Genomic DNA, 27,375 nt, shown 5'->3' on the forward strand with positions numbered 1-27,375 from the left:
ACGTATTATATTAGAGGGTTGGGGTCTGGTTTTTTTTTTTTTCCCCCCTCCTTTTTTTCTTAGCCCAGGCAGGTGATTGAGATGCTACATGCTCCAGCCTTTGTCACTGAATGTGTGTGTCTGTGTGTCTGTGTTTGTATTAAAAATATATCAGTCTTGTGATGTTCTTAAAAAAGAAAGAAATGGAAGGCGGCGAGGGAGGAAACGAGTAATACTGAAAAAGTTCTTTGACTGTGTCACAGTCTTTTGTGGCTTCAAAAAATACACATGTTCAATTCCAGCACTGACGGCAGCTTGAAGCTTTAGAGTAGATTTTTAACATTTTTCTGTTTTAGTAGTAAAAAAGAAAAAAAACATAATCAAGCAGCGTGCCCCCCAAATCAAAAAGCAACAAGCAAACGAAAGGAAAAAAAGGAAAAAAAAAAAAAAAATCAAATTCCTGATCAGCCTTCTGCAATTCCCAACCAGTAAAAACAAGAAAACGTCTCCTTACAGCGGAGGGGTGCTCGGGAGGAAAGCAGACAAGCCCCTATGGGAGAGGTGGCCTTTGGAGATGGCTGAAACTTCTTAATCTCATTGAATGGGGTCAGTGGCTGGGTTTATTGTGTTTTGTTTTATTTCAACACTTGCCATTGTTGCTTTCTTTTCTTTTGTATCATTCTGGGTGGGTTTTGTTTTTTTTTTCACTCAGTGATGGTTTTGCCCTTCTTGGCACCCAGCCGTCCAACTGTCTGGGCAGCAGCAGCCCCTGACGGACAGACGTCCCCTCTGGTGAAACCGCGCTTACAGGACTGGTGTCCAGTGAGGTAATGGAGGAGGGGGTCCCTCCCCCCGGCGGCACCGTCCCTCCACCGCCTAAAACCCCTTGATGTAGCAATAGGCCTCCAGGGTGGCGAAGAGGATGTACAGCAGCCAGAGGCTGATGAAGAGCAACGTCGTGGCCAGTTTGCACCCCCGGGGGCCGCCCAGCTCCCCCCCGATGTGGGGCCGCCGGCGGTAGAGGAGGACGCTGATGCAGATGAAGGCGAAGATGGTGAAGAGGGTGACGGAGAAGGCCAGGGTGCCCGCCGACACCTGGAACTCCTGCCCCTGTGACGCCCAGTAGATCGCTGCCACTGACCACGCCAGCCCGATGCCCAGGAAGACATTGACGGCGTTGCTGCCCGTGACGTTGCTGATGGAGGCGTCGGCATACACGTCCTGGATGGCTGCGGCTTTGCTGGCGAACGTGTCTGGGGTTGGGGGAGGAGGGAAGGAGAAATCACTGGGGGTCCAACAGGAGAAATGGGCAACCCTTCATGTCTTGGGGACAAGGGAGGCTCAGGTGTGGCACTGGCCAGGTTGGGACATGGATCCCTCCTTGTGCACACCCCCCCTCCTGGGTCCAGGGACCCCATGTTGCCACCAAGTGGGGTGCAGACCTTGCCTGGGGACAGGGCAGTGTGGAGCCCCTTCCCAGCCAGAACCCCATCCCCATGGCTGAGCTGCTCCCCTGGGACAGGAGAGCTGCCAGAGGACTTTCCTCCCACCCTGTCTCCTCCCCGTGGTCACCCCACCTGGTACAGAAGTGCCAAAGGCGACAAAGACGACAGCGGTCACTGAGTCCTTGAGGCCAATGGTGCAGCCAAAGTGGGAGGCAAGGTCGCCAATGACAGCTGTGAGCATGCCGATGATGAGGATGGAGACAACGAAGCAGGCCCAGCCGTTGCAGTACTCGGTGGGGGGCACGCAGGCAAACAGCACCTTCCAGAAGACGGTCAGGAAGTGCATCACATAGTCGAAGCAGGACGGCAGGCGCTCCTCACCGGACTCGTCCTCGTCCTCATCACCCGCTGCAAACAACGTGGAAGAAGAGGTCCAGTGCTCATGATGGGGCAGGTCAAGATTACGGGGGTAGGCTGCAGCCCATGCTTGGCCCCCCACCCCAGGGCTCCAGGGATGCTGCTCTCCTGGGACAAGGTGGCGTGGTGCCAGCCACAACAGTGGGCTCGGGGCACACCAGGTTGCTCAGTAATGGGTGAGACTTGGCAAGAGGAGAGCCTCCCAGGGCAGCCCAGAGCCTGCAGGGCTCGGGAGTGGCAGAGCACTGCGTTATACCCACAGAGGGGCAGCCCCATCCCTGTCCCTGTTCCCATCCACGGGCAGTCACATAGCATGTAATCAGCCCGTGGCGTTCACTGTTGAGGAGCACCATGAAGTCACACAGGCAAGTGATGTTTTGGGGGGTAAAATAGCAGAAAGTGATAGAATTGGAAAAGGAGTGGTCTCTTGGTCCTCCTTGTGCCTGGCAAAATTATGGAGAAGATTATTCCAGGAGTTATTGAAAAACACCTGAAAGACAACGCAGTCATTGGCCCCAGCCAGCACAGGTTCACGAAGGGAAAGTCCTGCTTGACAAACTTGATTTCCTTCTATGACAAGGTTACCCACCTAGTTGTCCAGGGTAAGCCCGTCGATGTAATCTTTTTGGACTTCAGTAAAGCCTTCGATACTGTCTCTCACAGTATCCTCCTGGACAAAATGTCCAGCATACAGCTGGATAAACACAAAATGCAATGGGTGAGCAATTGGCTGACGGGTTGGGCTCAAAGGGTTATAGTAAATGGGGTTACACTGGGCTGGCGACCAGTCACTAGCGGGGTCCCACAGGGATCCATCTTGGGGCCAGTACTCTTCAATATCTTCATAAATGACTTGGATGCAGGACTGGAAGGTTTGTTATCAAAGTTTGCCGATGACACAAAATTGGGAGGAGCCGTTGACACTCTGGAGGGCAGAGAGGCCCCGCAGAGAGATCTGGACAAATTAGAGGGCTGGGCAATCACCAACCAGATGAAGTTTAACAAGGGCAAGTGCCGGATTTTGCACCTGGGACAGGGCGACCCTGGATGTACGTACAGACTGGGGAACGAAAGGCTGGAGAGCAGTCCCGCGGAGAGAGATCTGGGGTTCTGGTCGACAGCAAGTTGAACATGAGCCAACAGCGTGCCCTGGCAGCCAGGAGGGCCAACCGTGCCCCGGGGTGCATCACGCACTGCGTGGCTAGCCGGTCGAGGGAGGGGATTGTCCCGCTCTACTCTGCACTGGTGCGGCCTCCTCTTGAGTGCTGCGTGCAGTTCTGGGCCCCACGGTACAGAAAGGACACAAAGCTACTAGAGAGTGTCCAGAGGGGAGCCACGAAGATGGTGAAGGGTTTAGAGGGGAAGCCGTATGAGGAGCGGCTGAAGTCACTTGGTCTGTTCAGCCTGGAGAAGAGGAGACTGAGGGGAGACCTCACTGAGGTCTACAGCTTCCTCACAAGGGAAGGAGGAGGGGCAGGCGCTGATCTCTTCTCCCTGGCGACCAACGATAGAACCCGAGGGAACGGCAGGAGGATATGCCAGGGGAGGTTTAGGTTGGACATTAGGAACAGGTTCTTCACCCAGAGGGTGGTGGAGCACTGGAGCAGGCTCCCCTAGGAGGCAGTCATGGCACCAAGCCTGACAACATTCAAGAAGCATTTGGACAACACCCTCAGACATGGTGTGAATTTTGGGGTTGTCCTATGCGGGGACAGGAGCTGGACTCGATGATCGTTGTGGGTCCCTTCCAACTCAGGACATTCTATGATTCTATGATTCCTGCACCACAGCACAGGCTGGTCACCAGAAGTGTCCTAGCAAGAAATTTCTCATCTGCATGAGGGTATCAGCAGCAGCTCTGCAGCCCCTTGGAGGGATTCCCTCCTTAGCCTGGTGGGCCAGGTCAGCCCCAAGGCTGGAAGCACTGCTGGTCTTTGTGCAGATACAGGATGATGGAAATAAACTGGTAAAAGAGAAAGCAGGTAGGGAGCACAGAGCAGATGCCACGGGAAGGAGAGAGACGGAGGAAGGGAGCAGCAGGCCTGCTTGCTACAAGGATGGAAGTACTGTTTCCACAGAAGCAGTTTCTCTTAATTGCTAGAAAGAAGAAAACTGAAAACCCCACACCTCTTCTTTCACGTCAGAAGAAGCCCTTGTGGCCACTGGTGACAGCTCCTGCTCAGTTGCCTGCCTGCTTCCTGCACTACATCTGGGTGGAAAACAGCCCTTCAGGAAAGATGCCAAACCATCAAGGAAAGGTTCAGAAAGGTGCCTGAGTGTCATTAATGGCATGGACATGCCTAAAATGTCTACTCCATGGCTGCCTGGCTCTGGAAGCAGTGAGCTCTCTCAGGCTCCCTGGGCAACAGCTAGCAGGTCTCTGGGCCTTTGCCTCCACCAGCTGCTTCATCGTGGAGCAACATCTCCTGTCCATATGTGGCAACCCTCCCTGCTCCCAGAGACTCTACCGGCCGTGGCAGACAGGACATCTTCCAGCAGCAGGCACCACCTGAACAGGACAGCACTGGGCACACGAGGAGCCAGCAGCCCGGCCAGGATGGGGTTTTGCTGCCTGTACGCTGCTCATCAGACCACTGAAGCAGCAGGAGCATTGCCAGCAGAAGTAAAGTCTTTGAAAACTGGTGTCCTGGATGGTTCCGCATCAAAAGATGGATCTCCTGGGCTCCTAGCTAATGCATCTGCAAAAGCTCAGTACATTTGGAGCAGAGGAGCTCTTTGGACTGGCTTTGCTGATGACTACCACACACACAACAGCTGAGCATCTGACCAGGCAGACGCTGTCTCCTGAGCCCAGACAGATCTCATCCCAGGCTGCATGAACCCTGGGGATGCTGGTGTGGGTTTTCTGATGTCCCCCTCACCTGCGCTGACGGTAATGGCCTCCATGAACTGGTCCCTCCAGGAATGTGTTCCTACAACCAAAGCCAGGTTTGTCTTCTTAATGAGCTTGTCCACGGTGCTCTGTTGTGGGAATAAAGATGCACAGCAATTAAACTGGCTGCTAGCAGGCAAGGCTGATCTTGCAGTGCAGTGTGGTCTCACAGACCCTTCCCAAACTGCTGAGGTGCCACAAGCACTCTCCTACCAGTCAGATGAGGCCATGGCTGGAGTTGGGCCCACCTTCTCCCTGGACAGGCTGGCCCAAACCTCACCAGAGCCTGCTTCTTTGCCACCCCTTACTCCAGAGGACGCTCCCTCTTCCCTTGCTCCTCCCTCACCAGAGATAGCTTTGCTCCTGCCCTCTCCTGCACACTGGTTTCTTCTGCTTCCAGCAGGGCTCCCTTGTCTTCCTCCCTTCACCTCTGCCTACGAGCAGCTACATTCTCTGGCACCTCTTGTAGGCTTCCCCCATACTTCATTGCATTGCATTGCATTGTCCTTTTCATCTTCCAGCAGCCCTCTCCCTGCACAGGCGGCCACCCCAGCCTCCTCAGTTCTGCTTTCCATGGCTGCTCTTCAGTGCCACACAGCTCTCCCTTCCTGGAGGACACCTGGGACGACTACTGACCTTGAACTCATAGGACTCCTCAATGATGACTTCGAGTTTGGGATGCTCGCCAAGTATTGGTTTGCCCATCTCTGCAATCCTCTTGGCTTCCTCCTCTTCAACCGTCAGCTTCCTCTCAGCCACCTCTGTGAAAGCAAGGTCAACACTGAGCTGCAGACAGCAGCCCTGGAGCACCGGGCTTGCCTGCAGGGCCTGAGCATGGGCTTCTGCAGCCCCTTCACAGCTTGCTAAGCTCATGCAGATTTGGGGGGCAGTGGTGGGCTGTTGGACCACAGAAACAAAGGACCAAGATTTCTGAATATCAGTTAGTCACCACGAACATACACAACATGGTTTTAATGTATTAAAGAAAAAAACCAAATGTTTCTTCAGCCTGCATTGGTGCTCTTGGATGACATACGCCCTCCCATCATCCCTGCAGCAGCCACATCTTTGGGGAGACCATTTGGCACGCATGTCCTGTTAGACAGCTTTAATTCCCTGGCATGTTTTCTGGCTTGAACGAACAAGAGACAGGATCTTTTTATTCCCCTTTGATTAGAAAAATCACTGTTGGCACTCTGTGTCACTCAGTGCTTGATCTAACGCGCAGATAGACACGCACAGTCACAACCATACACGCACACACGTACACGTTCCCAGCATTTGGAAAAATGAACAGGAAGAAGTAAGTCAGGAGCCAAGTGGGTTTTTGCTTTCCTGTTACTGCATGTTTAGTTTCTGCTGGAGGAAACTAAACCAGGACCCCAGGTCAGCAGATGCCACCATGGGGCAGGAGGGGTGTCCCGTGGGACTGCCCAGGAGGTGCAGCATGCTGAGACGACTCTGTGTTGGTGTCACCTTGCTGATGCCCCAGCAAACCCAGCAAGGTGCCCGGGGAGGTTCTGGTTGCCCAGACGGGAAGGAGCACCCCAAGCAGCAGGAAAGGTGTCCTGGCACTGTCCCCGGCCCTGACCCAGGTCTCCTCTCCCACCCACACACCCAAGTGCTGGTGGGCTCTCTGAAAAGCCTTGACATCTCAAGAAAGAAGCTGGGTTTCCTCTGGCTTTCCTGTGCCTGACCAGTCAGGGCATACAAGCTGCAGCACAGGGCCCAGCTGAGCCAGGGAGCGGGAGCCGGAGCTCTGCAGAACCCGGTGGGGTATCACACATGTAGAGCATCTTGTTCTGGCTGAGCAGTGGGTCAGATGTTACCCAAGGTTTCCTGTAGAGTTTACAAACACCCCAGGTAATGCCCTGCCTCAGATGTGATTAATCCCATGTGCGCTCCAGCAGATCTCATATACACCAAAAATCACACAGAAATTACAAAGTCCCAGTGAAATCTAGTTATAAACTGTGCCTTCTCTTCATCAACCCAGCTAGATTGACTGCGAAGACTGTAAACCTTGCAAGTCCTGCAGAGTTTATAAAATATATGACGACTCCTGTGGCAGGTGACATTATTATAACCCATCACAGAAGCAGAAGCAACTACATCCATCATTTGAAATCAATGACGTACATCAAAACCATCAATGCCTAGCTCAAAGCCAGTGTACTCTGGATTTGGGAATCCCCAAAAGTTTACAAATACTGAGACCGGGGAGCAGAGCACCTGGAGAAGAAGGCGGGCAACGCAGCCAGGCAATGCAGGATGCCAGAGGGGTAAGGGGGCAACTACCCCAAGGTAAGGGGGCAAAGACCAAGCAAGCACAGAGGGGAGGAGGCAGCTGAGCTGGAGAAGTGCAGAAACAGGGGTGAACTTGGACAAAATGTTCTGCCTTATGCTACACTTGGAGACATGGACTGATGATCATCAAGAACAAGATTCAAGTTACTTATATTCACTTGAGCAGGGAGTTAGATGAAATCTACATCTCTTTTTCCAAGACAGAGATCAAGTAAGTCCAGTCCCTGCCTCTACCTGGAAGTGTATAAAGATGACAAGCTGTATCCATCGTTGAAAATGCAGGTGTTTACATATCAGTTGCCATACCACGTACATGGCTTGCTTCTCTCTGAGCTCCCCCACAACCTGCAGCTCAGGGGAGGAGGCACCCTCAGCTCTGCAAGGCCCAGCTTGGCAGACGAGCTGAGTGCGTGCTGACATGTGCTGACAGTACCGAGCTGAGCAAAAGCACACCAGCCATCCCAGCAGGGTTGCAAAGCCCAGACTCGGGGACGGTCTGGCTCACTACAACCTTCGCTGGGAAGTAACTACAGCAGAAAAGCTGCGGTCGCAGCTGGCGGCTCGGTCCCTTGGGCTCTCGCCCACTGGCTGCAGTTGCATAGCACAGAAAGTGAATGTCTGGAATCGGAAGAGCTGCCCTGAAAACGGGGAATGGCGGGCAGAATTTCCTCAGCTTAACAACTCCAGGAGAAACGATGCAACCAAGCCTCGGTCACCACTTTAACTGATTTGACAAAAGCCTTTGGCATGGTAAGACAACACGGAGCCTCATGCAGATATTAGCTATCTAGGCAAGGCTGAGCTGCAGGAAAGTCTGTAAGCACAAGCAGTGCAGAATGCCTTCTCCTCCCCGTAGGGAGTGGTATCCAACATGGCTTTATCCCAGAACCTGGCATCTTGCTCATGCTGGTTTATGTACCTGTGCCAGGCAGGACAGCGCGAGACCTGATACCCTCCTCGGAGGCGGGAGACCTGCTCCGTCTCTTCCAGCTGCGCCAGGTCCAAGGCTGTCGAGCAGGCTGCATGGGAACCCCCACATCCACGGCCAGAGGCAGGGCCTTCGACTGCTGGCAGGTGGCTGTGTTGTCTCTGCAAGCCACTTGCGGATCACCACTGATTTGATGAGTGTGGCAATCACTTGCCAGGCAGCTCAGTGTAAATCAAGCGACATGTCCATGACAAGGAGTGGAGAGATTGATCTAAAACTGGGGGCTGGATGCAGTGAGCATGGGACCGGGCACTCCACCAAAGTGAAGGCGCTGTGGGACTTTTGTGCTATTTCAGAGGGCATCTTGTCAGTGGAAGAAGTGCCACCAGAGGCACCTTCAAGGCCTAGGTAGGCCACTCGCAGTGAAGGGACAAGCTGGCCAGTGATGGAGACCTGCAGCCTGCTGACAGCACGTCCACCGAGACATGAATAATGGAGGCCCTGCTGTCACCACACAGCTCCTCTGCAGTGAATACGGTGAGCTGGGGCGCAGAGAGAAGAAACACAGTTGCCCAAGAAGGCACGTCAAGGATGTCCTATGGGGGCAGCTGATTGAACACCACTGCCAGCCTAAGCCTTTCAATGTCAGCTGCAAGCAAACCTCAGGAGAAAAGGCATAAGCAGCATCTCCAAATGGGTACCTCACAGAAATGTTAATAGAAGAAGCTTGCAGATAATGACAAACGGAGGCAATTCCTTCACGCCTCATTAAAAAGCAGTCACATTTGTGAATGTGCAACAGGAAAGCAAAGCACAGAAACCTAACAAACTTCAAAGGTGCATCTGAAAACATTGCACCTGCCATTGTATTTTCTCTGAGCCTCTATCCTAATGTAGGAGACAAACAGAGTTTGTTACATGTCAATATTGTGCTGGATCTTGCTCAATGCACTCCTGCAAGCGATCCATACACGCCACATACCAGGCCGCTGATTGTCCTCTGAAGTTAGAGAAGTGCCATTTGTGGTAGGAAGGACATGCTTAAGAGCCCAGCTCTTGCCCCAATCTATACTCGCCATACAATTAAGGGGAGAGTTAAGCACCTCCAAGGAGCAATACAAAGCACCTACATGAATCTGCCACTTCTCCCCACCTACCATTGGACACTTGAGCGCCCTGTAGCATGAATCAGTGCCAACCTCTGCAAAACACCAGACCCCAACCTGAACCTGCTCCAGGCCTGCTGGGTCCATCTGTTCCCATGGGATGCTGAGGACTGAGTTCAGCCCCGTGTGTACAGATCCAACAGCTGAGAGGGAAAAAACTGTTGCAACATCCCAATGGCAGAGCACACTCCCGATGCTCCTGCCTTTCAGGGAAGCACTTCAGCCAGCAGCACAGTGCCCCAGCCTGCCTTCAGAGCCGCAGGGGGATGCTGTCTCTGCAGCAAGCGTGGGGCATGCTCCCATGCGGGCTATGGTAGCCACAGGCCCCCATCTCCTGCGGGACCGTGTGTAGGGATGGCTCCCGTGTGTAGGGATGGCTCTTGGAGGGCTCCTCCAGGAAGCAGGGAGAGGTGAGGTGTGTCAAGCATCACCCCGCTGTGTTAGCCTGCAAAGATGACTATCAAGGGCTGTTATAAATAAAACACAGGGGGCAGGGGGGAAAGGTAGAGTTTTAATTTGGAAGGGCAAGTCTGTCAAGGTGAATGCTGCCAAGCTGCAGCTTAATTATTAACTAGCCTGATTTCTGTTTGTATCAGCATCAGTACCTGCTTTTCAATGCTGATTGCACCCTGGACTCCCTGCTGTCAACCCCAATTAAGCCTGATAAGGTCTGGCTATGACCAGCAAGAACAGGAGCCTGCCAGGACCTCCTGGGCTGCCACCACCTCCTCCCTGGGAAGGGGAAGGTGGGAAGAGAAGGGTCCCCTAAACCCTGCCTGCTCTGGCACATAGGTGCGTGCTACCATCGAGTGTGAGCAACCTGTCTGGGCTACAGGAACATGTGCAGGCTGACAAGGCTGGGCAAGCTGGGGCTGCTGTGCCAGGTGCTGCCCCAAGGTACTCTGCTCCTTGTGCCAGGGAGCCCACGGGTTAGAGAGGAGATGCTACAAGCAGAGGAGACAAACAGGTCTGGTAAGATCAAAGGCTGGGTGGGAGGAATGAGAATGAAGTCCACTTTTGCCCAGGCTGTAGCAATGGCCAGAGCTGACACCCGCTAGGCACTGGACCCAACTCTTGCAGGAAGCAAGGCGAGGTTTTTGGTTAAACCAGTCCGTGCTCTCACTTACTCTGCCTCAGTCAGTTCAGATCCTTAAAGGTAGGACAGACGAGGGGGGCCAGCAGCTCCTACTTATGGTCCTGCCACTGCCATGCTCTGCAACCCTGTCACATTCACTCAGCTCTCCCACCAGCACGAGAACGACTTATGCCTGCAGGGCCAACCTGGGACTCGATCTGCAGCTATTTGCAAAGCACTTTCCGACCTATGCATGATAGGCAGTTTCTTGGGCTCAAAATACTGTAAGCAGATCCCTTCCTCCTCCTCTTATTTTTTCCAGGGGAAAGGGGAGCACTGAGCAGTGTTCCCACATCATGCATTGCTCCTGGAAGGTAGGTACTTCAGGAGTGCTTGCTAGCTCAACCTCCTTCAGACCGGGGAGACCAAATGGGAACTGGACGTTGCCTGTGGCCCTGTGGACACATCATAAATCAATGTTAGATACTAAGCCCATTTCCATGGTGTAATCTGGCCACTACACCTTCTGAGCTGAAACAGACAATGGGAAAGCCCTGTAACACCATTAGAGAAGTAGCTACCCATCACCTAGGCAATGCTGCAAGACTACCACACAGCCACAGACCAGTGTGTATTCCCTGTCACTTGCTGACTAAATTGGATTAAAACCAGCAATGTATTCATGAAAGGTTGCTATGAAGGCCATTTCACACCCCTTGAGCTATCTCATCTCCATCCATTTCTAGAGCGGGCATGTATCTGCATGAAGGTCACCCCTTCTGGGGACTGTGCTGCTAGGAAGAAATTAAAACGACAATTAAAATGGGATTTTTTTTGTTGCGGCTCAATAAAATATAATCCTGGCTAAACAAACTAAACAGTGAGCATGAATGAGTTCCTCTCTCCAGAGCGCTGTCAAGCCGTCAGTCACAACTGGGGAAGACTGCTGGCTAAAAGACACTCTGGCTTTTGAGGTTAGCATATGGATATGCCCTTTACTGAAACACATGCACATGCACAAGCACCGGCAGCCTGGGCTGCTTTCTAAAAAGGGAAGAATCTGCTTGCTTAGCCCTGAAAGCTATTTTTGAGGCGTGATACATCCCGTATACATGCCCCAGTGTCCTTAATGCTAACTGGGAAATGCTGCACATTCATGAGAGGGAGGCTCAGGCACAGGGCTGGGAAGTGCGCAGTATTCCACTGCTGGCTCTGCCTTGAGATTGCTGTTGACGCAACTGTCCCCGACAGGCCAGTCAACTGGCATCTCTGCTCCCCAGTCTTTCCCACTGCAAAGTGGACCCAGGAGTTTTAATGCACAAATAAAGAAACATATTTAGAAATATTTTCTTTGATCTGGCTGCATATGTCGAAATGAGGGTAGAGAAGTAAGTATCTATCATTTGGATAATTCATCATCCCTTTAAAGATCTGGACCTCCTGAGCCCAAGAACTTTCAAGCAAAGCTCTGCTCAGGCTTTCAGTGACTTCTGCAAAGACTGGAAAGACCGCCAGAGCGGCTCATCCACGGCTGGCAATGGCAGGGACAACTGGAGTAGCTATGCATTTTGGTTTCGAATATTTCCCTGTATAAAGAGTATATGGAGAGAACATTGCCAGTGCCAAAACAAAAGGTTATGCATCACAGAAGTTAAAAAAAACTCAGGTTTGACTCTCAAGTCACTCCACAGCCACCCCATACTACTGTGGTCCTCTGCATCCCTAACAGCCGGCACTGGATGCTTGGCCAAGCAAGGCTTTCAAAAGCTTTGCACAGCCTTGCAAGTCTGGCTCGGAGAGCCCGTTTGGAGGAAACAAATGCTGAGCTGAACCGGTGCCAAAGGCTCTCCCCAGCCCGGTTACTTTGCCTTGTGTAAAATTCACAGCCCTGTTTTCCCAGGGAGGGCTCTGCAAGGCGGGGGGGCAGGGCCAGGATCTCCCATTTACCCCCAGGAAAGGGCTGCTGGGACAAGAGAGGCGTTTTCACTTGGGCTCATCCATCGGGGCACCCCAGGGCTTCTGCAAAAAGAGATGGGGCCACCGCAGAGAGCAGGGGCTGTGCCGCCGCTGCCCCGCAGGGGCTGCCGAAGGGGTGCCGTGGGAGAGCGAACGCCCCAGGGCTGCGGAGGAGAGCCAGGGTGCCCAGCGGTCCCAGGGAGGCAGCCCTGGGGAAAGGGGCGCTGCCCGGGAAAAGCTCTGTGAGCTGCTCCGGGAGGGAGGGGACGAGGAGCGGGACCGACAGATTCCACTGAAATGTTCAATAATGCAGTTTTTTTACAAAGATTCCTGCACGTCCATGTAATCTAAATCTAACATGACACGGACTAAACGAGGACGTCACTTCTCTCCCCGCTGATTAGCCGTGATTGCCACTGAGTGACACTCCAGCACGTGGCTCTGCGGCGAGCGGGGCTCTGCTCCCTGGCTGGCCAGCCGCTGGCTTGAAGCTTGTGCGGGGGCCGAATACAGAGGGCACCCTCGGGGCAAGGGGGCACCCCAGGCCCCCCCCCCCCCCCCCCGACAGAGAGGAGGCTTTTCATTATTAACGGTAAAGCAAATTTCCATAGCTGGTGACCAAATTCTCCAATAATGGCTGCCAAAAGCAATCAGGCTGGATCACAACAGAGGGAGGAAAGTTATATTATTTTAATAGAAATTATTTGGTTCCCGGGGTTCTGATCAAATTAGGCAGCTACTGAATTAAAGCAATGAAATTACTGGGAAGGAGGCTGTGCTCAACTTGTTTCCAGTCCTCCTGGACCTGAAGAAGTAACAAAGGAAAAAGTCCAAACCGCTCTGAGGAGTTTTCTGTGAACACCCTAAGCTGATATTTGGGGAGCTGGGGACTTCTGCCTGCCACTAGCAATTTCCTAATTAGCCCAGTATCCGATGGGCTCAGGCCATCCCCTGTGCAGCATATTTGGCATCCTCCAAAAAGGAGCAGAGACTGAAGCTTGCACGGCAGATGCTGCTCCTTTGATTTGCAGCACAGCTCAGGCGTGATGAACGCTTTCGTTTTCAGCTCTGCCTGCAAACCTGTAAGACTCGAGCTCCTCTCTGCATCCTGCGTGCCCACCCTTATCTTCTGACAAATGTTTCTTTAGTGCAAATTCAACTGTAATCATATCTGGAATTGAAGGAATAAGAAAAATACAGGAGGCGTACATCACTCCGCAGTGGGATCAAGAGAGACCGGCATAACAGGGATTTTGGGCAAGGAGGAGGGGGGGGCTCAGTATTAATACATGTAAATCCTTCCATGGGAAGAGGAGATGAAGAGTGCAGAGCCTGAGCTGAGGGTGAGGAGGGAAATGGTGCTGATGCTTATCGTGCCCTGGTAGCACTGCCCTGGCACTGGGTGCACCCCCGGGACCCCCCAGGACAGGCGGTGGAGAGCACCCGGGTGCACGCACTGAAGGGTGATGCGCGGTCTGATCCTGCACGGGAAGGGGACACCTGCGCAGCCTTGCACCCTCGGCCACCCCAGGCAACAACACCCCACGCCCCAGGAGTGCCACCCCCCTGCAGAAAAGTCCTGTGCTCCCTGGTGCATCAGGACAAACCAAGCCCCAGAGCTGCCCGACACGAGAGTCGAGTCACTGTCCCGGACCAGCCAGAGCTGCATGTTCTGCTTTGCAGCCCTGGCTGGGACATTTCCCAAAACTGCAGGGAAAAATCTGGAATATGGGGAATGCTCTTACATATCAATCAATCACTGTCCTGTTCTTAATGCATTGCTCTTAACTAGTTCCTTCTGGACACAAACACCATGACCTGGGGTTGTCTACAACACAGCAAACACAAACACAAGGGGCTGACCAAAGGGGGTCAAAACAGAGCCAGAGCAGGCAGAGGAAAGGAGAAAAAGCACTTACCTTGGGTGAGCAGCAGGGCTGTGGGGAGAGAAGAACACAAGAAAGACAGGGAGAGAGAAGAAAAGAGGGAAAAAGTTAATATCCAAGGGGGAAAAGCTGTTTTGCAGATGACGGCTGTCAGTGAGCAATGGACGTGGTGCAAGGCGGCGTGTGAGCTTGCCGGGGCTGCATGCCAGGCTCAGGCTGGGGAGCAGACCCCACGGCAGCAAGATGGAGAGGACGCTGGTGAGCACTGGCGAGCACCGGGGTGCTGGCTCCCCAGAATCACACCCCCCCCAAGCAAAGGCAGAGGGATGGGATGCAGGTGGGGAGTAGCGAGGAGGGGAAAGGAAAAGTAGGGGGGGACGGTTACGCTTGCCATCGGGGCCTGACACGACCCAAACTGACCTGAAGGCATGAGGGGTGCCCCCACTTCAGCCAGGAGTATGTGGTTATGGCAGGGCTTGGCACAACCGGGGAGGCCCTGGTAAACCCATGGGTGGCTGAGAAGAGAGGGTGGCCAGGGCGATGGGCAGCTCACTGAGGAGAGCATCATCAGGGGGAGGTGTTGATAAAATGGGTGCTGGCCTCCAGTGTGAAATAGGGTAGGGAGTAACACGGCTGTGCATCATCCCCCGGGATGCCCTGGCTCACCTGAGCCTATCCTGCACCCCACAGGTACCACTCCCAGAGGGTCAGGCTGCCGAGAGGAGCTCAGGCACACATAAAGCATCACCGCTTTGAGTCCTCCTGGCTCTCTTTGCTCCCAATTGCGGGTCCGCCTGACAATGCTGCAGGGGCACGAGACGTGAAATGTCATCGCAGCAGGATGCAACTGCCTCCTGGGAAATGTGACCACATGGTCCTGTGAGCTTAGAGGTGGGAGGAAGGGAGGAGAAGGGGGCAAAGGTCCTTGCAAGGGGTGACCTTCCCCTGACTTTCCATGCAGGCACAGTCCAGCCCTCTTGTTGCCTTCGGCAGCGACCTCCTCGCCCTCCCCTGCCTTGATTTCCCCACTCCCCAGAGCTGTCACCAAGAAACGTCCGGCTGGATCCCTCTTAGGTGTTACCCCTAGAAAGCCACAGCCTGCATCCAAGTTTCAAACTAACTACAGGAGAGCCCATATAGCAAAAAATACCAAACCCTCTTCGAGAGGGGCTCAGCACCAGCTCTGTGCCTTAGCTTTGACTTCTACTCGTCCTTCAAACAGCAAACTGGTCCCCAAAGACTTGGTTGCATGCAATGACGGTATTGTAATTACTAACACTTATTATCATGCACTTTTAGTCTCAGAAGCTTAAAACTCTCTACAAAGACTGAGTCAGTATTAACAGCCCCATTTGACAGATGGTGAAGCAAGCAAAGAGAGGCTAAAGGGAACATTTTGCAAACTCAGAAGTGGGCTGGAGTCCAAAAGTGCTAATTTACCCAGGCTTGCTGGTTCAGTCCTCTGAAAAGCAGGCACTGTTATACAGAGGCACCTAATTGTATCCATGCTGGCTTGAAAGTGATTTCCTAAGCGATTCGTCAAAGGTCGCACAGCACATCAGTAGCAGAGCCGAGGAAAGTAATCCTGAGTCCTGGCTCCCAGTCACATCTTTGCACCTTCAGGCACTGTCAGGCAGCACCCATGGGCACGGCTTTCCTAACAGCCTGTGAAGAGGCATCAGCCCAGTCGAGATCTTCATCCACCCATCCATCTCCCCGGCTGGAAATATCCTGGCCACTCGGGGAGATCTCCCTTGTCCGTGCAGGCAGGTAGAGGTGTGGTGAAAGGGGAAGGGGCAATGAAGAGGCTGCTTGCTGAGCATCCCCCGTGTTTCAGGGTCAATTCCTTTGCAGAGTCAAAAACTTTTGGGGGAACCATTCGTAAATACGTTCTGCAGCACGTACAGTGCCACAGAGCCACAAGAAACACACAACCTTCTCTGCCCGCACAACCTCCTGTCCTCCACACAGCTCTGCCTGGAAGTCTCCAGCAGGTCTGTCACCGCTCCTGGTAGCACCAATCTTGAGCCTCCTTGTAGATCCACCCAGCTGCAGCTCCATGCTAACTTGTGGCCTCCTTACTATTCCATGGTCTTCCACTTCTCCAGACAATGTGAGGAAATTTAATTTGCCTTTTGCAATTACAAGCATTAGTACACTGGGTCGATTCAGTGTTCAAATTTAATATAATGAAATATTACTGGGTCCCTAAGCTACTGTGGTTATTAAAAAAAAAATCATTGGTTCCTCATGTTTTTTAAAACTGTTATTCTAGTGCTCTGGGATTTGAGTTTATTTTTTTCTCCATTTCCTTTTAAGCCTGCAAAAGAACTATTTTTCTCCCTTTCACTTATGATATGATACATGAATATTTGAAGAAGCCTATAAAGCTATGAATGAAACATTAAGAATACAGCATGCAGAAAGCCAAGGGATTATTTTATCTTTATATTTCTGAGTGAATGCTGTGCATGCAAGCAAGAAAATGATTTCACGGACTAAAGCTTCCTTCCTGCACATGCATCTGCTAATGTGCCCTTAGCCCTGACCTGTAATGTTTCCTGACAGTCCATCTGGGGATGCTGTACCTGTACCAGCCCCGCCGATGGCCCCCGTGCTGTTCCCATCTCACAAGCCTCCCTCCGCTGCCCCCAGCCTGGGCTGCATCCCTCCATCCCTCCCCAGGGCGCCTCTCCTCCTCCTGCACTCCTGCTCTGCACGTCACGCTCCTCATGGGGCCAAGCCAGGCCACCTCATTGCTGCTGGCATCTCAGGTAGTCTCGGAGGCTTGACATGCGTATGCTTCCAGGGAGCTGCTAAAATTAGCTCCACAGTCAAATCCAAAATAGCACTCCCAAGTACCCCTCACCTTACCCTTGCACGGCATGAGTGCAGACACACACCCGTGTCCGCAGACAGGGTAAGTGATGCTGACTTTCTCAGGAGACCCAAAGCCTTCAGCTCTGGATCCCAGTTCCTCCTTTACTGGGATTTCTCTGCCCTGCAGGCCTGGTTTTCACTAGGCAAAGTCAAAATTATGTACATGAACTCTGCTTCCCCTGTCACCCCTGAAACTGGGCAATTTAGACCTGAATTTAGCTGCTAAAAAAGCTAATTACTAATAAACGATTTCATCTGCATCTTTTCAATGTACTTTGGGGTGAAATCCTGCTGTGACGTGCATGCTCATGTGGGGAATTGAATTCCCTCCTGCTTTAACTCTACCGAGGCCAAAGAAGGCTAAACCAAGAGGAACTGGGCTTGGGATGGGAGCAGACCAGAAATAGGGCAATCCTGTAAATCCTGTGCTAAATGTGTGTCTCTTTTTCTAAACGGTGAAATACCTTTTTCTGCTGTTTACCTCAGAGAGAGATTTGACCACACTGCATGCTTTATGCTGGACTCATTCTTCATTAACATAAATCTTTTTAATCAATATCCCTAAAGACTCCAGGAAGCCACTGTGTAGATAAGAGGATCCTTGTTAAAGGCCTGGGATTTACAGAGTGAGCTGAAATGAAGGAGAGGAGGCTGGATTTTGAGGAGACCTTCAGTCACACAACAGGGCAGTCACAGGCAGCAAAAGGCAAGGAGAACACATTGCCTGCACCCCGTGCGCACCCAAAGGAGCTCAGTGACCATGCCAACGGCGGGCTCAGCTCCCCAAAGAGGTAAGGATCCCCCATCTTCCAGATGCAACTGTCCACAGGCTCTGCCTCCAGATTTGCTCACTGAGGTGAGCAAACTGTTTCCCTAATGGACTGTGAAGAGCTATAAACATGGGGTTTTTTTTATAGGCTAAACAAGGCAGAGATCTTGCAGCATTAACCTGAATGCTGTTATTATTGAAGTCAAGAGCAAAGCTCTTGCAGACTCCAAGAGACTCCTCTCCATCAGGAGAATCAGCAGCGTTTACCTTAATCACAGAGTTGGAAGCAAATTATTAAACCTTCGGGGAAGGAGGTAACAGCAATCTAACATTTCTTTGCTATTCCCATCAGCAGCTGATGGAAGAAGGAGTTTCTCAGCATCTGCCCACACTTCAGAAAACTGCAGCACATGTGCTCACGTATTGATGCAGCTTATCGTACCCAGGCATGGACCTTTGTACCAAGACACATCATTTCACCAATATTTTGATATAGATAACTTGCTGGATCAATCCAACCTAGGAATCCTTCCTTCACAGTTTAATCCTTACTCTGCGACTCCCAGCAACATCTTCCCTCTGGGGCACAAAGCTTTCCCATCAGGGGTGCTGACACTTGATTAAAATGAGATGTGTTATGAGATTTGTCCACACCAGTTGACTCTGTTGGGAGGGCTGAGAGGACTTCACACAAAATCTTCCCAAGCCAGGTCCTGCCAGCAAGCTGTTTAATAGTGCTTGCCAGCCATCTGTGCTCCCGTTTCCAGTGAAGCTGTATCTTGTGGGAGACGTGCTTTCTACAGCAAAATTTTGCACGAAGGATGTTGGTCCCTTTTACAAAGCGTAACCCTCAGACTCAGCCTTCATGCACCAGCCCTGAGGTTGAATCTTCCACCACTGTGCCACAAGCTGAATTCTTAGGAGTAGACTCCCAATTACCCTCATGAAACATAATTTTCCAAATGCTATTTTCACCACTATCTGCTATCAAGTGAACTCTTCCAAAGTAGCCTCACTTGCCATTTGGGCTCCATCAGCACTAAGGTTAACCACAATTTAAGCAGAAGACCTACTTTATCCAAAGAAAGCAAAGCAAGTTTTTCTCCTGTAATCCAGGACTGCAGACAAAGTGTGAAAGCTGATGTGTGAAGAAAGTATTTCTCCAAAATCCTGCTGGGCTGACAGCAGCAAAATCCTCGATCCTAGTTGTGAGCTGACACGATGCCAGAGCTGCCATGAGAGCAAGAGTCAAACCAACAGACAGCATCTTGTCATAAAGGAAAAGACTCGTTTCACTGCAGGAATACTTTAAGCAGGTGCTGAAAAAAGGATGGCCAGAAAGGTGGCTCAGGGTGCTGGGAGGTTTCAAAGCCCTGCAGCACTCAGTAGACAGGGATTCAGTTTACGTGACTGCACATACGGAGGAAAGGCGAGACAAGAAGGATTCAGAGATTAATTCCTTAGAAATGGAGAAGACCAAAAAATCAGGAAACCTGGAAAATGTCCAGGAGGATAGAGAAAAGCAACATTTACCATCTTTGCCAAGCAAAGAATAGGAGTCTCTCTTTGATTTCTTTTTATTCATTCACTTCGATACAACCAGCTTGCGGCAAGCGCCATCTTTGCTCGTGTTCTTTGCATCTGATATGCCACTACTGAGTCAGTATCGGTCTTCATCACAGACCGGGCTGGCAAGATACCCATCTCAGATCTATTCTCATCTCTTTGAATTATTGGAGCACATCAACAAAAAGAGCTGCTAAAGTAAAACTACTTGATGTGATTTGTTTGGATGATCAGAAAGGCTTTGAAAAACTCCAGCTGCAGAAAGCAATTGGTGAAAAAGAATAAAGAGGCTGCAAGACAAAGTTTGGTATTGTAGATGTAATATTTATGTAGGGGGCCTGTAAAGAACAGGAGGAGCTGGTCAGCTCTCCTTATGGCAAGCATTAACAACCGGGTGCCCCAAGGCTCAAAGCAGCACGGCACTGATATAATTTGGGGTTAAAAGTGAGGAGCAGCATCTGCAGAGGATGCAAAATGTTTCAGTCAAAAGGCTGTTACAGTGGCTGTTTTGCACTGCGCAAGCCCTAAGCAACCTGAAGACAGGCCTTTGCGTTTGCATGACCACAGGTACCTTCCTGAGTAGAGATGTTTTTTCCCCCGGTAAGGCGCTTGCAGGTGCAAACAGCAAGAGCAATAGGATGAATTTCCTGCTGAGCTCTGGCCCTCACAGGGACCCTCCTGGAGATACACAGCCTCACCCAACTGTGCAGCCCAAGACGAGGTCATTCCCCGCTACCCCACAGCTCCGGTCAGGGCAAGCAGACATTCCCTTGACTGGTGGCAACTGCTTTGTACCGGCACATGTATGGGACAGTGCAGCCAGTAATGCAAATCAACTGTATGGTAGCGAACCCTGCTCCCGCCTGCTGTCCTCTTTCGCTGTGTGTCTATCAGAAACCGCTGCCACCACAGCCAGCAGCGGTGTGGATGCCCTCAGGGACAGCACAGGGGATTTTAACAGCATGGGGCTCCAGACCAAGTTCTGCATCCAAAATAAACTATCCAAACTCTGCCCCAGGCTGCATTGAGAAGCACACATCTGTTCCCCTGATCACCAGCCCTGGCCCTGCCGTCAGCTCTGCCTGCCCTTCAGGGCACCACATTTCATCACTGATTTCATCACTGCTACCTAGTTTGTGCCCTTAAGGTGAGGTCCTGGTGTGAGTGCAGGCCCTCAGCACGAAGCTGTGATAGTGCAGGCACGACTGTAATAGACGGGCTGTCTCTGCGCAACCCGGATCGCAGATTACTTCCAAACACGACTGCCAGTCAGCTGAGGCACCCAACACTGCCCTGCTCCTAACGGGGCCAGAAAAGATGTTCTGAAGACATTACAAAGAGCCATCTGAGAACATAAAATACTCCTACAGCATGCTAGGCACCGGCTCAGTGTGACAGAGCCAAGTGGTGAGTAACAACAAAATGAGGACACACCGTCAAGAAGACCACATCTTTTGTGGTGCTGGAAACAAATGCACGGGTAGCCAAAACCCAGAGAGACTCTTCATCAAAAGCAACCCAGCCTGACCCTCCAGGAGAGGCAGGAGCTGTGCTCTGCCCTCGCCGTGTGAGTCACGTGGGGGCCCTTTCATCACCGCAACAAAACCCAGTGAAGTCCCAGCTAGGCGGCTGCGGTTTGGGATTTTCCCTCTGTCTGCGGGTGCAGGGCAATGGCAGCATCCATGCAGCACTGCAGGGCCCCGTTTGCACTGAGGCGGCTGCACTGTCCTTGCAGCCCGCGGGGCTGTGTCGGTTGTGCGTGTGCTTTGCAATGAATAAACCATCCAAACTCTGCCCCTGCAACGGCATAATGACGTCAGGAACACGTGTGTGGGAGTCAGTGTGAGCGTCCCTTCCCGACGCTGTTCGGCAGGTCGCACACCTCCCCAGGCGTGTGCGAGTCCACGCGCGTCCTGGGCTGCCTCCTCTCCGCTGGGAGCTGCTCATGCCTGCACCCCATGACGCTGCTGGCGACAGCATCTGCTGTCTATCAGTCCCGATGCTCCGCATGGGAAAGCCTCGCGTAGCTCCTTATTCTTCATCCCAGGCATAAGGTATGCTCATCGGAGATGCCACCGCGTGCAGCACTACAGAGCTGGGGATCTTTCCAGATGCCCTGGAATTAGTGTAGCAACTGTGCCACCTTGTGCCAGCAACATTTACAAATGCATTTTAATCTCCCGCCTCTTAGGTTTTAAAACCACGGTGCTCTCGCTCTGACTTTTCTCTGACGAGGCCAACCAGGGCTCTGCATCTCCTCCTCGGCATGGTCCTTTGCTTCCTCTGGGTAAAGAAGGTGCCTCCTTACCTGTGGCGAGGGAAGTGGCTGGCCTGCAGGCTCTGTGCTGCAGATCATTCAGTCCGGCTCTGATCTCCTCTCTGCCTGCTGCAAATCAGACAGTTCCATTGACTCCAACTGATGCTGCTGTAAATGAGACACCCACAATATGGCAAAATGGCGTCATGGTCCTAACAATAACGAGGACATTTTACAACTGGACCACCTTAAGGGCTATTTGGATTTTTTTCAAATACGTGTTTTTATTCAGCCAGATGCAACGTGGTCTATATGGGAAAAAGAAAAGCAGGACTTCACAAAAACCAGCCCAATCCTGACTCTGTATCCTGAAGCTCGCTGGTTTAGAAAAGGACGCAGGGCTCACAGAGAGCAGCCAACTGCGCAGAAACTTCAGTGTGATGCTCCAGGCTGCCGAGTGCGTAAGCGGGAGCGAGCCAGAGGCAGGCGATTTTCCTTCTGTACCTGCTGAGATGGAGGTGGGAGCCCTGTGGATGGGAAGGGGCACATGCGGGGAGGAGACCCTACGGTGATTCTAGGGCTGAAGACTTTGCTGACACAGATTCAAAGGGCTTAATCTCCTTAAGCTTTCAAGAAGAAAACTGAGTGTAATATGGCTATAGCGAGCAGGTACCTAGACGGAAGCTATGGCACACTATATAGTTCTTTCATCTGGTGGAGAAAAGTAGGAAAATAACTAGTGGCTACAAGCTGAGGCCAGACAACTTCTATCTAGAAACCATCCTCACATCTTTACCCTGGAGGGTAATTAATTGCTGGGACATACCGCAGGTTGGTCACTGCTTCCACTCAAGGGCAGTTGGACTTTGATGAAACCTGCGGGCCTGTGCTCGACACACAGTGAAAACTAATGTCCCTCATTGCTTCCAGGCTGCAGGAGACGGTCTAACGGCGTTAAACTATGAATCCTCTTCGGGTTTACATTTTACAAATCCACGGATGCTATATGACATTGTCATGCTTATGCAAGCTGTGTCTATCCCGAACGTCCTGCAGAGCCGTGCACGGGAGCTCGGCCTGGCCAGAGGGCAGCCGCTGTGCTGGCCAGATAAGAGACAGGAGACATTTCAGCAAGGGAAACCTGTCCAATGCATGGGCAACTGCCAGGTGTTCCCATCCCCTGCAGCAGCACGTGGGAGCAGAAATAAGCCTGTGGGCACACGTGTCTGTCTCTACTCCGTATCAGACACCTAGAAGGTGGGTTTGAATTCCCTTTTGTAAAGTGCTTCTGTTTAAAGCTTGGCCCTCCGGGGCCACCCCAAAGCTGGTGAAGCCAATGGCAAGACTTGGTCAGTGACAAAGGGGTCAAACACATATAGGACAAGGACAAAGATACATCTAGGCAAGGCGCGACCATAAATCAGGGTTTATTCCCACTATAATCCTGCTCTGCTGGGAGATCCTGGGTCTCACTGCTGATGAAGTAGGACATCAGCAGAGCTCCACACCCTCTGCACAACAGGCTGTGATTGTTTGTGATACATCAAGGGCGTTTTCAGATGAAATACATGGAAAACCATTTTTAAAAATAAAAACAAAATGAGAGACCTTACACCTTCCCTCTTCTCCTATGGGCTTTTCAGCACGCCTCATAGGGAGGGACCCAAGAGCACCAAGGCAATGCCACTGGCAGGCAACAACGGAGGGAAGGACAGAGGGGCGTACGGGAGGAGCCGAAGGGGCAGCCATGCATTACGCCCTTCTCTTGCCTTTCACATTCCCCAAGGTCCTGGCAAAGGAGCAGGAGAGGGGAGAACAGCAAAGGTGTGCTCAGAAAAAAAACCAGATCAAGACAAGGAAACCCAATCAAAATAATACAGCCTCCAAGGCTCAAGCATTGCACAAAAGGAGGATCAGAAGTAAGCTGGGCTCTAAAAGGCAGAGATGACACCGAAACAGGGTGAGAGCGAGAATACAGGAGGGCAGAGAATAGAAGTCGATCCATCTACAGGAGGAGGAGAAAAGGAGGGAGGGGAAGGAGGAGAAAGAGGGTTATATCTTCCGGATTTGGGGTTTGGAAACTTGATTCTGATTTTTTTCTTTTTTCATCTTTTTCGTAAAGGATCTCACACCTGATATTCCTCGTTCCATCCATTTCGGTTCACCAAGGGCAATGAAGAAATTCTCCTGCCTTTCGTATTCCTCCTCATCTACTATCTTAACCCTTACGGTCTTCCTGTAGGGACAACAAGAGAGACAACCGTGTATAGCGGGTCGGCCAGCCAGAGGCGAGGCGGCGGCGGCAGCAGCAGCAGCGGCGGCAGCGCGGGCTCCTGGCACGCAGCCCCTTCCCCGGCGGGGCGGTGCGCGTCGGCCTGCCTGTTGGACACGGGGCATCCGTCGCAGCTGCTCCTTGGGGAGCGGGAGGGTGTTAGGGAGAGAGGGGGCTGGCGAGGGGGTGAGGAGGGAAGGAGAGAGGGGGTTGGACCTTGCTGATGGTTAGTGGGTGGCGACTCCTGCAGCACATTTTTTTCAGTGTCACATGGTAATGGAAAGGGTATCGGCTGCCTGGAAATCACCAGGGACAACCCTGGGGTACCCACTGCATTTTATCTGGAAGATCAATTGCTTCTGCTACCCTCACAATTCATAACAAATCTGCAGGGACTCTGGGCTGGGAGCCTGAGGAGAAGAGAGAGAGAGAGATGGGCACTCACAGATGCGTTCCCCAGTGGGGTGGGGTGGGTTTCTGCTGGCAGGCTGCAGCTCTATTAGCTGTGAAGGAGGCTGATATTTCTAATTTCCATTTTTAAAATGGCACATCTTATTGCTTTTTCTCCTCAATAGCGTCTGCCTCTTCCCCCTGACCTGTTCCTGGAGCGAGGATGCAGCTTTCCCTGGAAGCAGATAGCTTTGCTGGGACCTTGCAAGGGACACAATGGGACTAAAATGCCTCCGAGGCTCAAATGGAAATACCCTGGGCACTGGAGTGGGGCTGGCCCCTTCTCCCTGCTGCCAGCTCACGTGGCTCCCTCCAGCACACCTGCAATGCACACAGCTGCTGTGAGCCCTCAGGTGAACCAAAGCAGGGCATCAGCTCCTCCCTGCCCTCATCTCCTGCTCCCAGAGCCGCTCCCCAGCAACCAGACCAGGGGCTACACAGCCTTTGACAAGTCCTTCTCAGAAATGACAGGAGCTGCTTCTCTGCCAGGCCTCAATTCCTGTCTTTATCTAACATGCGTCTGACCAGGACACCCTGTAGGACCAGGGCCGGACAATGATCTCCTGAGATGCTGGATGTGTTTCTAGCCAGCATCTTCCCACTGATGCTACAAAATTTGCTTGGACCCTCCAGTGGGGATGGCAGAAGGTCCCTCTCAAGCCACTGCAGAAATAGGGACAAGAGGGACCACTCTCCATCCTTCTCTCTCTGCCCCCCTCGCCACTTTGCCTCCCCCCGGCCCCAGGGTCGCTCCCCCCGTGGGTACCATGTGACACGGTGTGCGCACAGCAGTGTTTAGGGCAGAGCGGTTGGAGACAGAGAGATATCAGAGGAAGAGGAGGAGAAGAGGAGGAAGGAGACGGAAGAGAAGAGGAAAGAAGAATGTTAATGTTAGTCTGGAGGGCCAGTACTACACCTTTCTGTAAACTCATATCCACCATGCGGGGGCTCATCAGCTCAATGAAGAAATTCTTGTTTTTTTCATACTCCTCATCATCAATTACCTTGATGTGAACTGTTTTGCTGTGGATGGAAAAATAGTAAGTGTCATAAAGGGGAGAAGGGAACAGAGAAGCAACAGTGGAGGAAGGTAAAGAGTTGAATGGGGACATTAGAGAGTCAAAGTTTTCTCACCCACTGAATAAGATCAACGCGGCCCTTGAGAAAGGCTAAAGCCCCACTCCTGCAAGTGACACTGGCCAATTTTCTGTTTAACCCAAAGGCACGATGGCAGGCCACACTGTGCAAAGTGAAGTTACACAAAAATAGCTCGGATCCCCCGGCAAACCAGCGAGGGGCTCAGGAGCCGCCAGCATGGGGGCTCACGGCTCAGCGTGCGGGCAATGAGGTCTGATGGCCAGCAGAGAAGCAGGCATCCCTCACCCTGCTACCCACCACACATACACACACACACATGTGCAAAAGCAGACGCACAAGCACACCCACCCCACAGGCACCGTGCTACTGCCTCCCTGCTGGCAACACCCGCCTGCCGGGCAGACGCCCACTGGCCACACAGGCCGTGGGGACATCCTGCAACCTGCAGCTCTGATATAATTCACGTCAGAGGGAACCCTAGGTGATGCGGGCTTCATCAGCCTACTCTGAGAGGTGCTGGCTGCTGGAGCAGCCGGGCAGCACATCCTACGTCTCTCCTAAGGCAAATGTCTTACAAGTTCTTGGAGCATTTTGTAGGAAAAGAAGAGCAGAGCTCACTGTGCCATGGTTTCTTTCACAGCAAATACATGCCTTATCCAGAGGTCACTGTCCCTCGGCTTTCGCATGCAAACAGAACAAGGGAAATGACTTGAAGGCTCTGCCAACCCACCGCCTCCTTCCAGGGCTGCACTGACTGTCACCGGCTGAAAATGACCCCTGTGCTCCCCTTGCTTTCCTGGTGGCTGCAAGGCTTCATGCAGTCTCATCCCTCACTCTTGACAGAAGGGATTGGTGCTTTTATTCCGGGCTGATCTCACACCCTCTTAAATGCAACACTGCCTGCATGTGCACTGATAAGCACATACAATTACAGGCTCGTATAAATGCAACCACTCTAAAGGGCCATGCACTTGCCATCTTGGGGTTCCCGGACTTCCAGTTGGCCACAATTCCAAGCTGAAACTGCATTTTTTAAACAAAAAGTCAGTTCCACTTAAAAAGCATTTGTCTTACCCCAAAACAGCTGCCCCTGAGAGCCACCAGGCCAGCTGCCCCTCCTGCCGGTGAATGACCCCCTTTCCCACAGCTCTGTACCCACACGGGGCCCTGCAGCTGCGGCCTCCCCTCGCTCCCTGCCCATCCTCAACATTCAGATCAGTCTCTGGTGCATTTTGTGCACAACCGGTCTTGGCTGGGGATGGAAAGGAGGAGAAAAGCAGGACTGGTAATCATAGAGTCTGGAAAAATAGTCCCAAGCTTCAAATCCCTATGTGCCTCAGCCGGTAGCCCTTGGCATTAAATATACCCAGTGCCTTCGATCCCGCAGCGCTTCAGAGAATGAGCAGTCCACCCCTGCATTCTGGGGATGCTGCTACTACCAGCAGCCCCCTGAAAATCACAATTTCACAATGGAGAATAGGAGGGTTGATTACCTGTCATCGCTGCAGTTTGCATTCCTGCTAATAGCACTAATGACCACAAAATTATCCAGCCCTCCTCCAATTTGACTCTCAAGTCATACCTGCTCCTGCACTCTGACGATAGAAACCCATTCCCTGTGCTGGCTCTTGATTTTGGCTTGGTCCCAAACTCCGTCTTTCAAATGATGACATACAGGATAGGGGGAAGAGTTTAGACAACCTCTGCTCTATGAGGAATATGCAAGAAAAATCACTTCTAATTCTTCTTTCTAAGATAAATCAGCTTTATTTTTGCCAATGCTTGTTCTACCCATATCCTGTGCTAATGCCAGCGAACCTCCTTTCCCTTCTCTAGACCCTTTCAATCTCTGCTAATCCAGCCTGAAGGATGGAGGATTTTAAATGATATGTCTCTGGTGTAAATGTTGGTACTCAGCTAAGGGTTCATCACAATGATTTTGCTGCATTTTCTTTGGGGAGCTTGACTGAATTTGGCTTTTGAACCAGATGTTGTCTGGGTCCCTGGTACTTTGCAAAGCTTCTTCAATTT

At 51.9% G+C, this 27,375-nt stretch overlaps 1 protein-coding gene across 6 annotated transcripts in view; it reads right to left on the minus strand.

Moving 5' to 3' along the window:
- Nucleotides 1-855: 855 nt before the first annotated feature.
- Nucleotides 856-27,375, minus strand: part of SLC8A3 (solute carrier family 8 member A3) — a gene marked incomplete at both ends in the record, with an annotated part of 95,988 nt that continues 69,468 nt past the window's right edge. Inside the window, 5 exons of one of the 6 annotated variants that reach the window (XM_082317239.1) lie at nucleotides 856-1,232; nucleotides 1,557-1,832; nucleotides 4,724-4,823; nucleotides 5,371-5,495; nucleotides 23,657-23,760. In XM_082317239.1, the coding sequence (XP_082173365.1) occupies nucleotides 856-1,232; nucleotides 1,557-1,832; nucleotides 4,724-4,823; nucleotides 5,371-5,495; nucleotides 23,657-23,760 (982 nt within the window). Of the gene's footprint in view, nucleotides 1,233-1,556; nucleotides 1,833-4,723; nucleotides 4,824-5,370; nucleotides 5,536-23,654; nucleotides 23,761-25,157; nucleotides 25,270-27,375 lie in introns of all 6 variants that reach the window. The other 5 variants (XM_082317235.1, XM_082317240.1, XM_082317238.1 and 2 more) reach the window with 5 other exon arrangements.

This window comes from Platalea leucorodia, assembly GCF_965183815.1.
Source record: "Platalea leucorodia genome assembly, chromosome: 7".
NCBI classification, from domain to species: Eukaryota; Metazoa; Chordata; class Aves; order Pelecaniformes; family Threskiornithidae; genus Platalea; species Platalea leucorodia.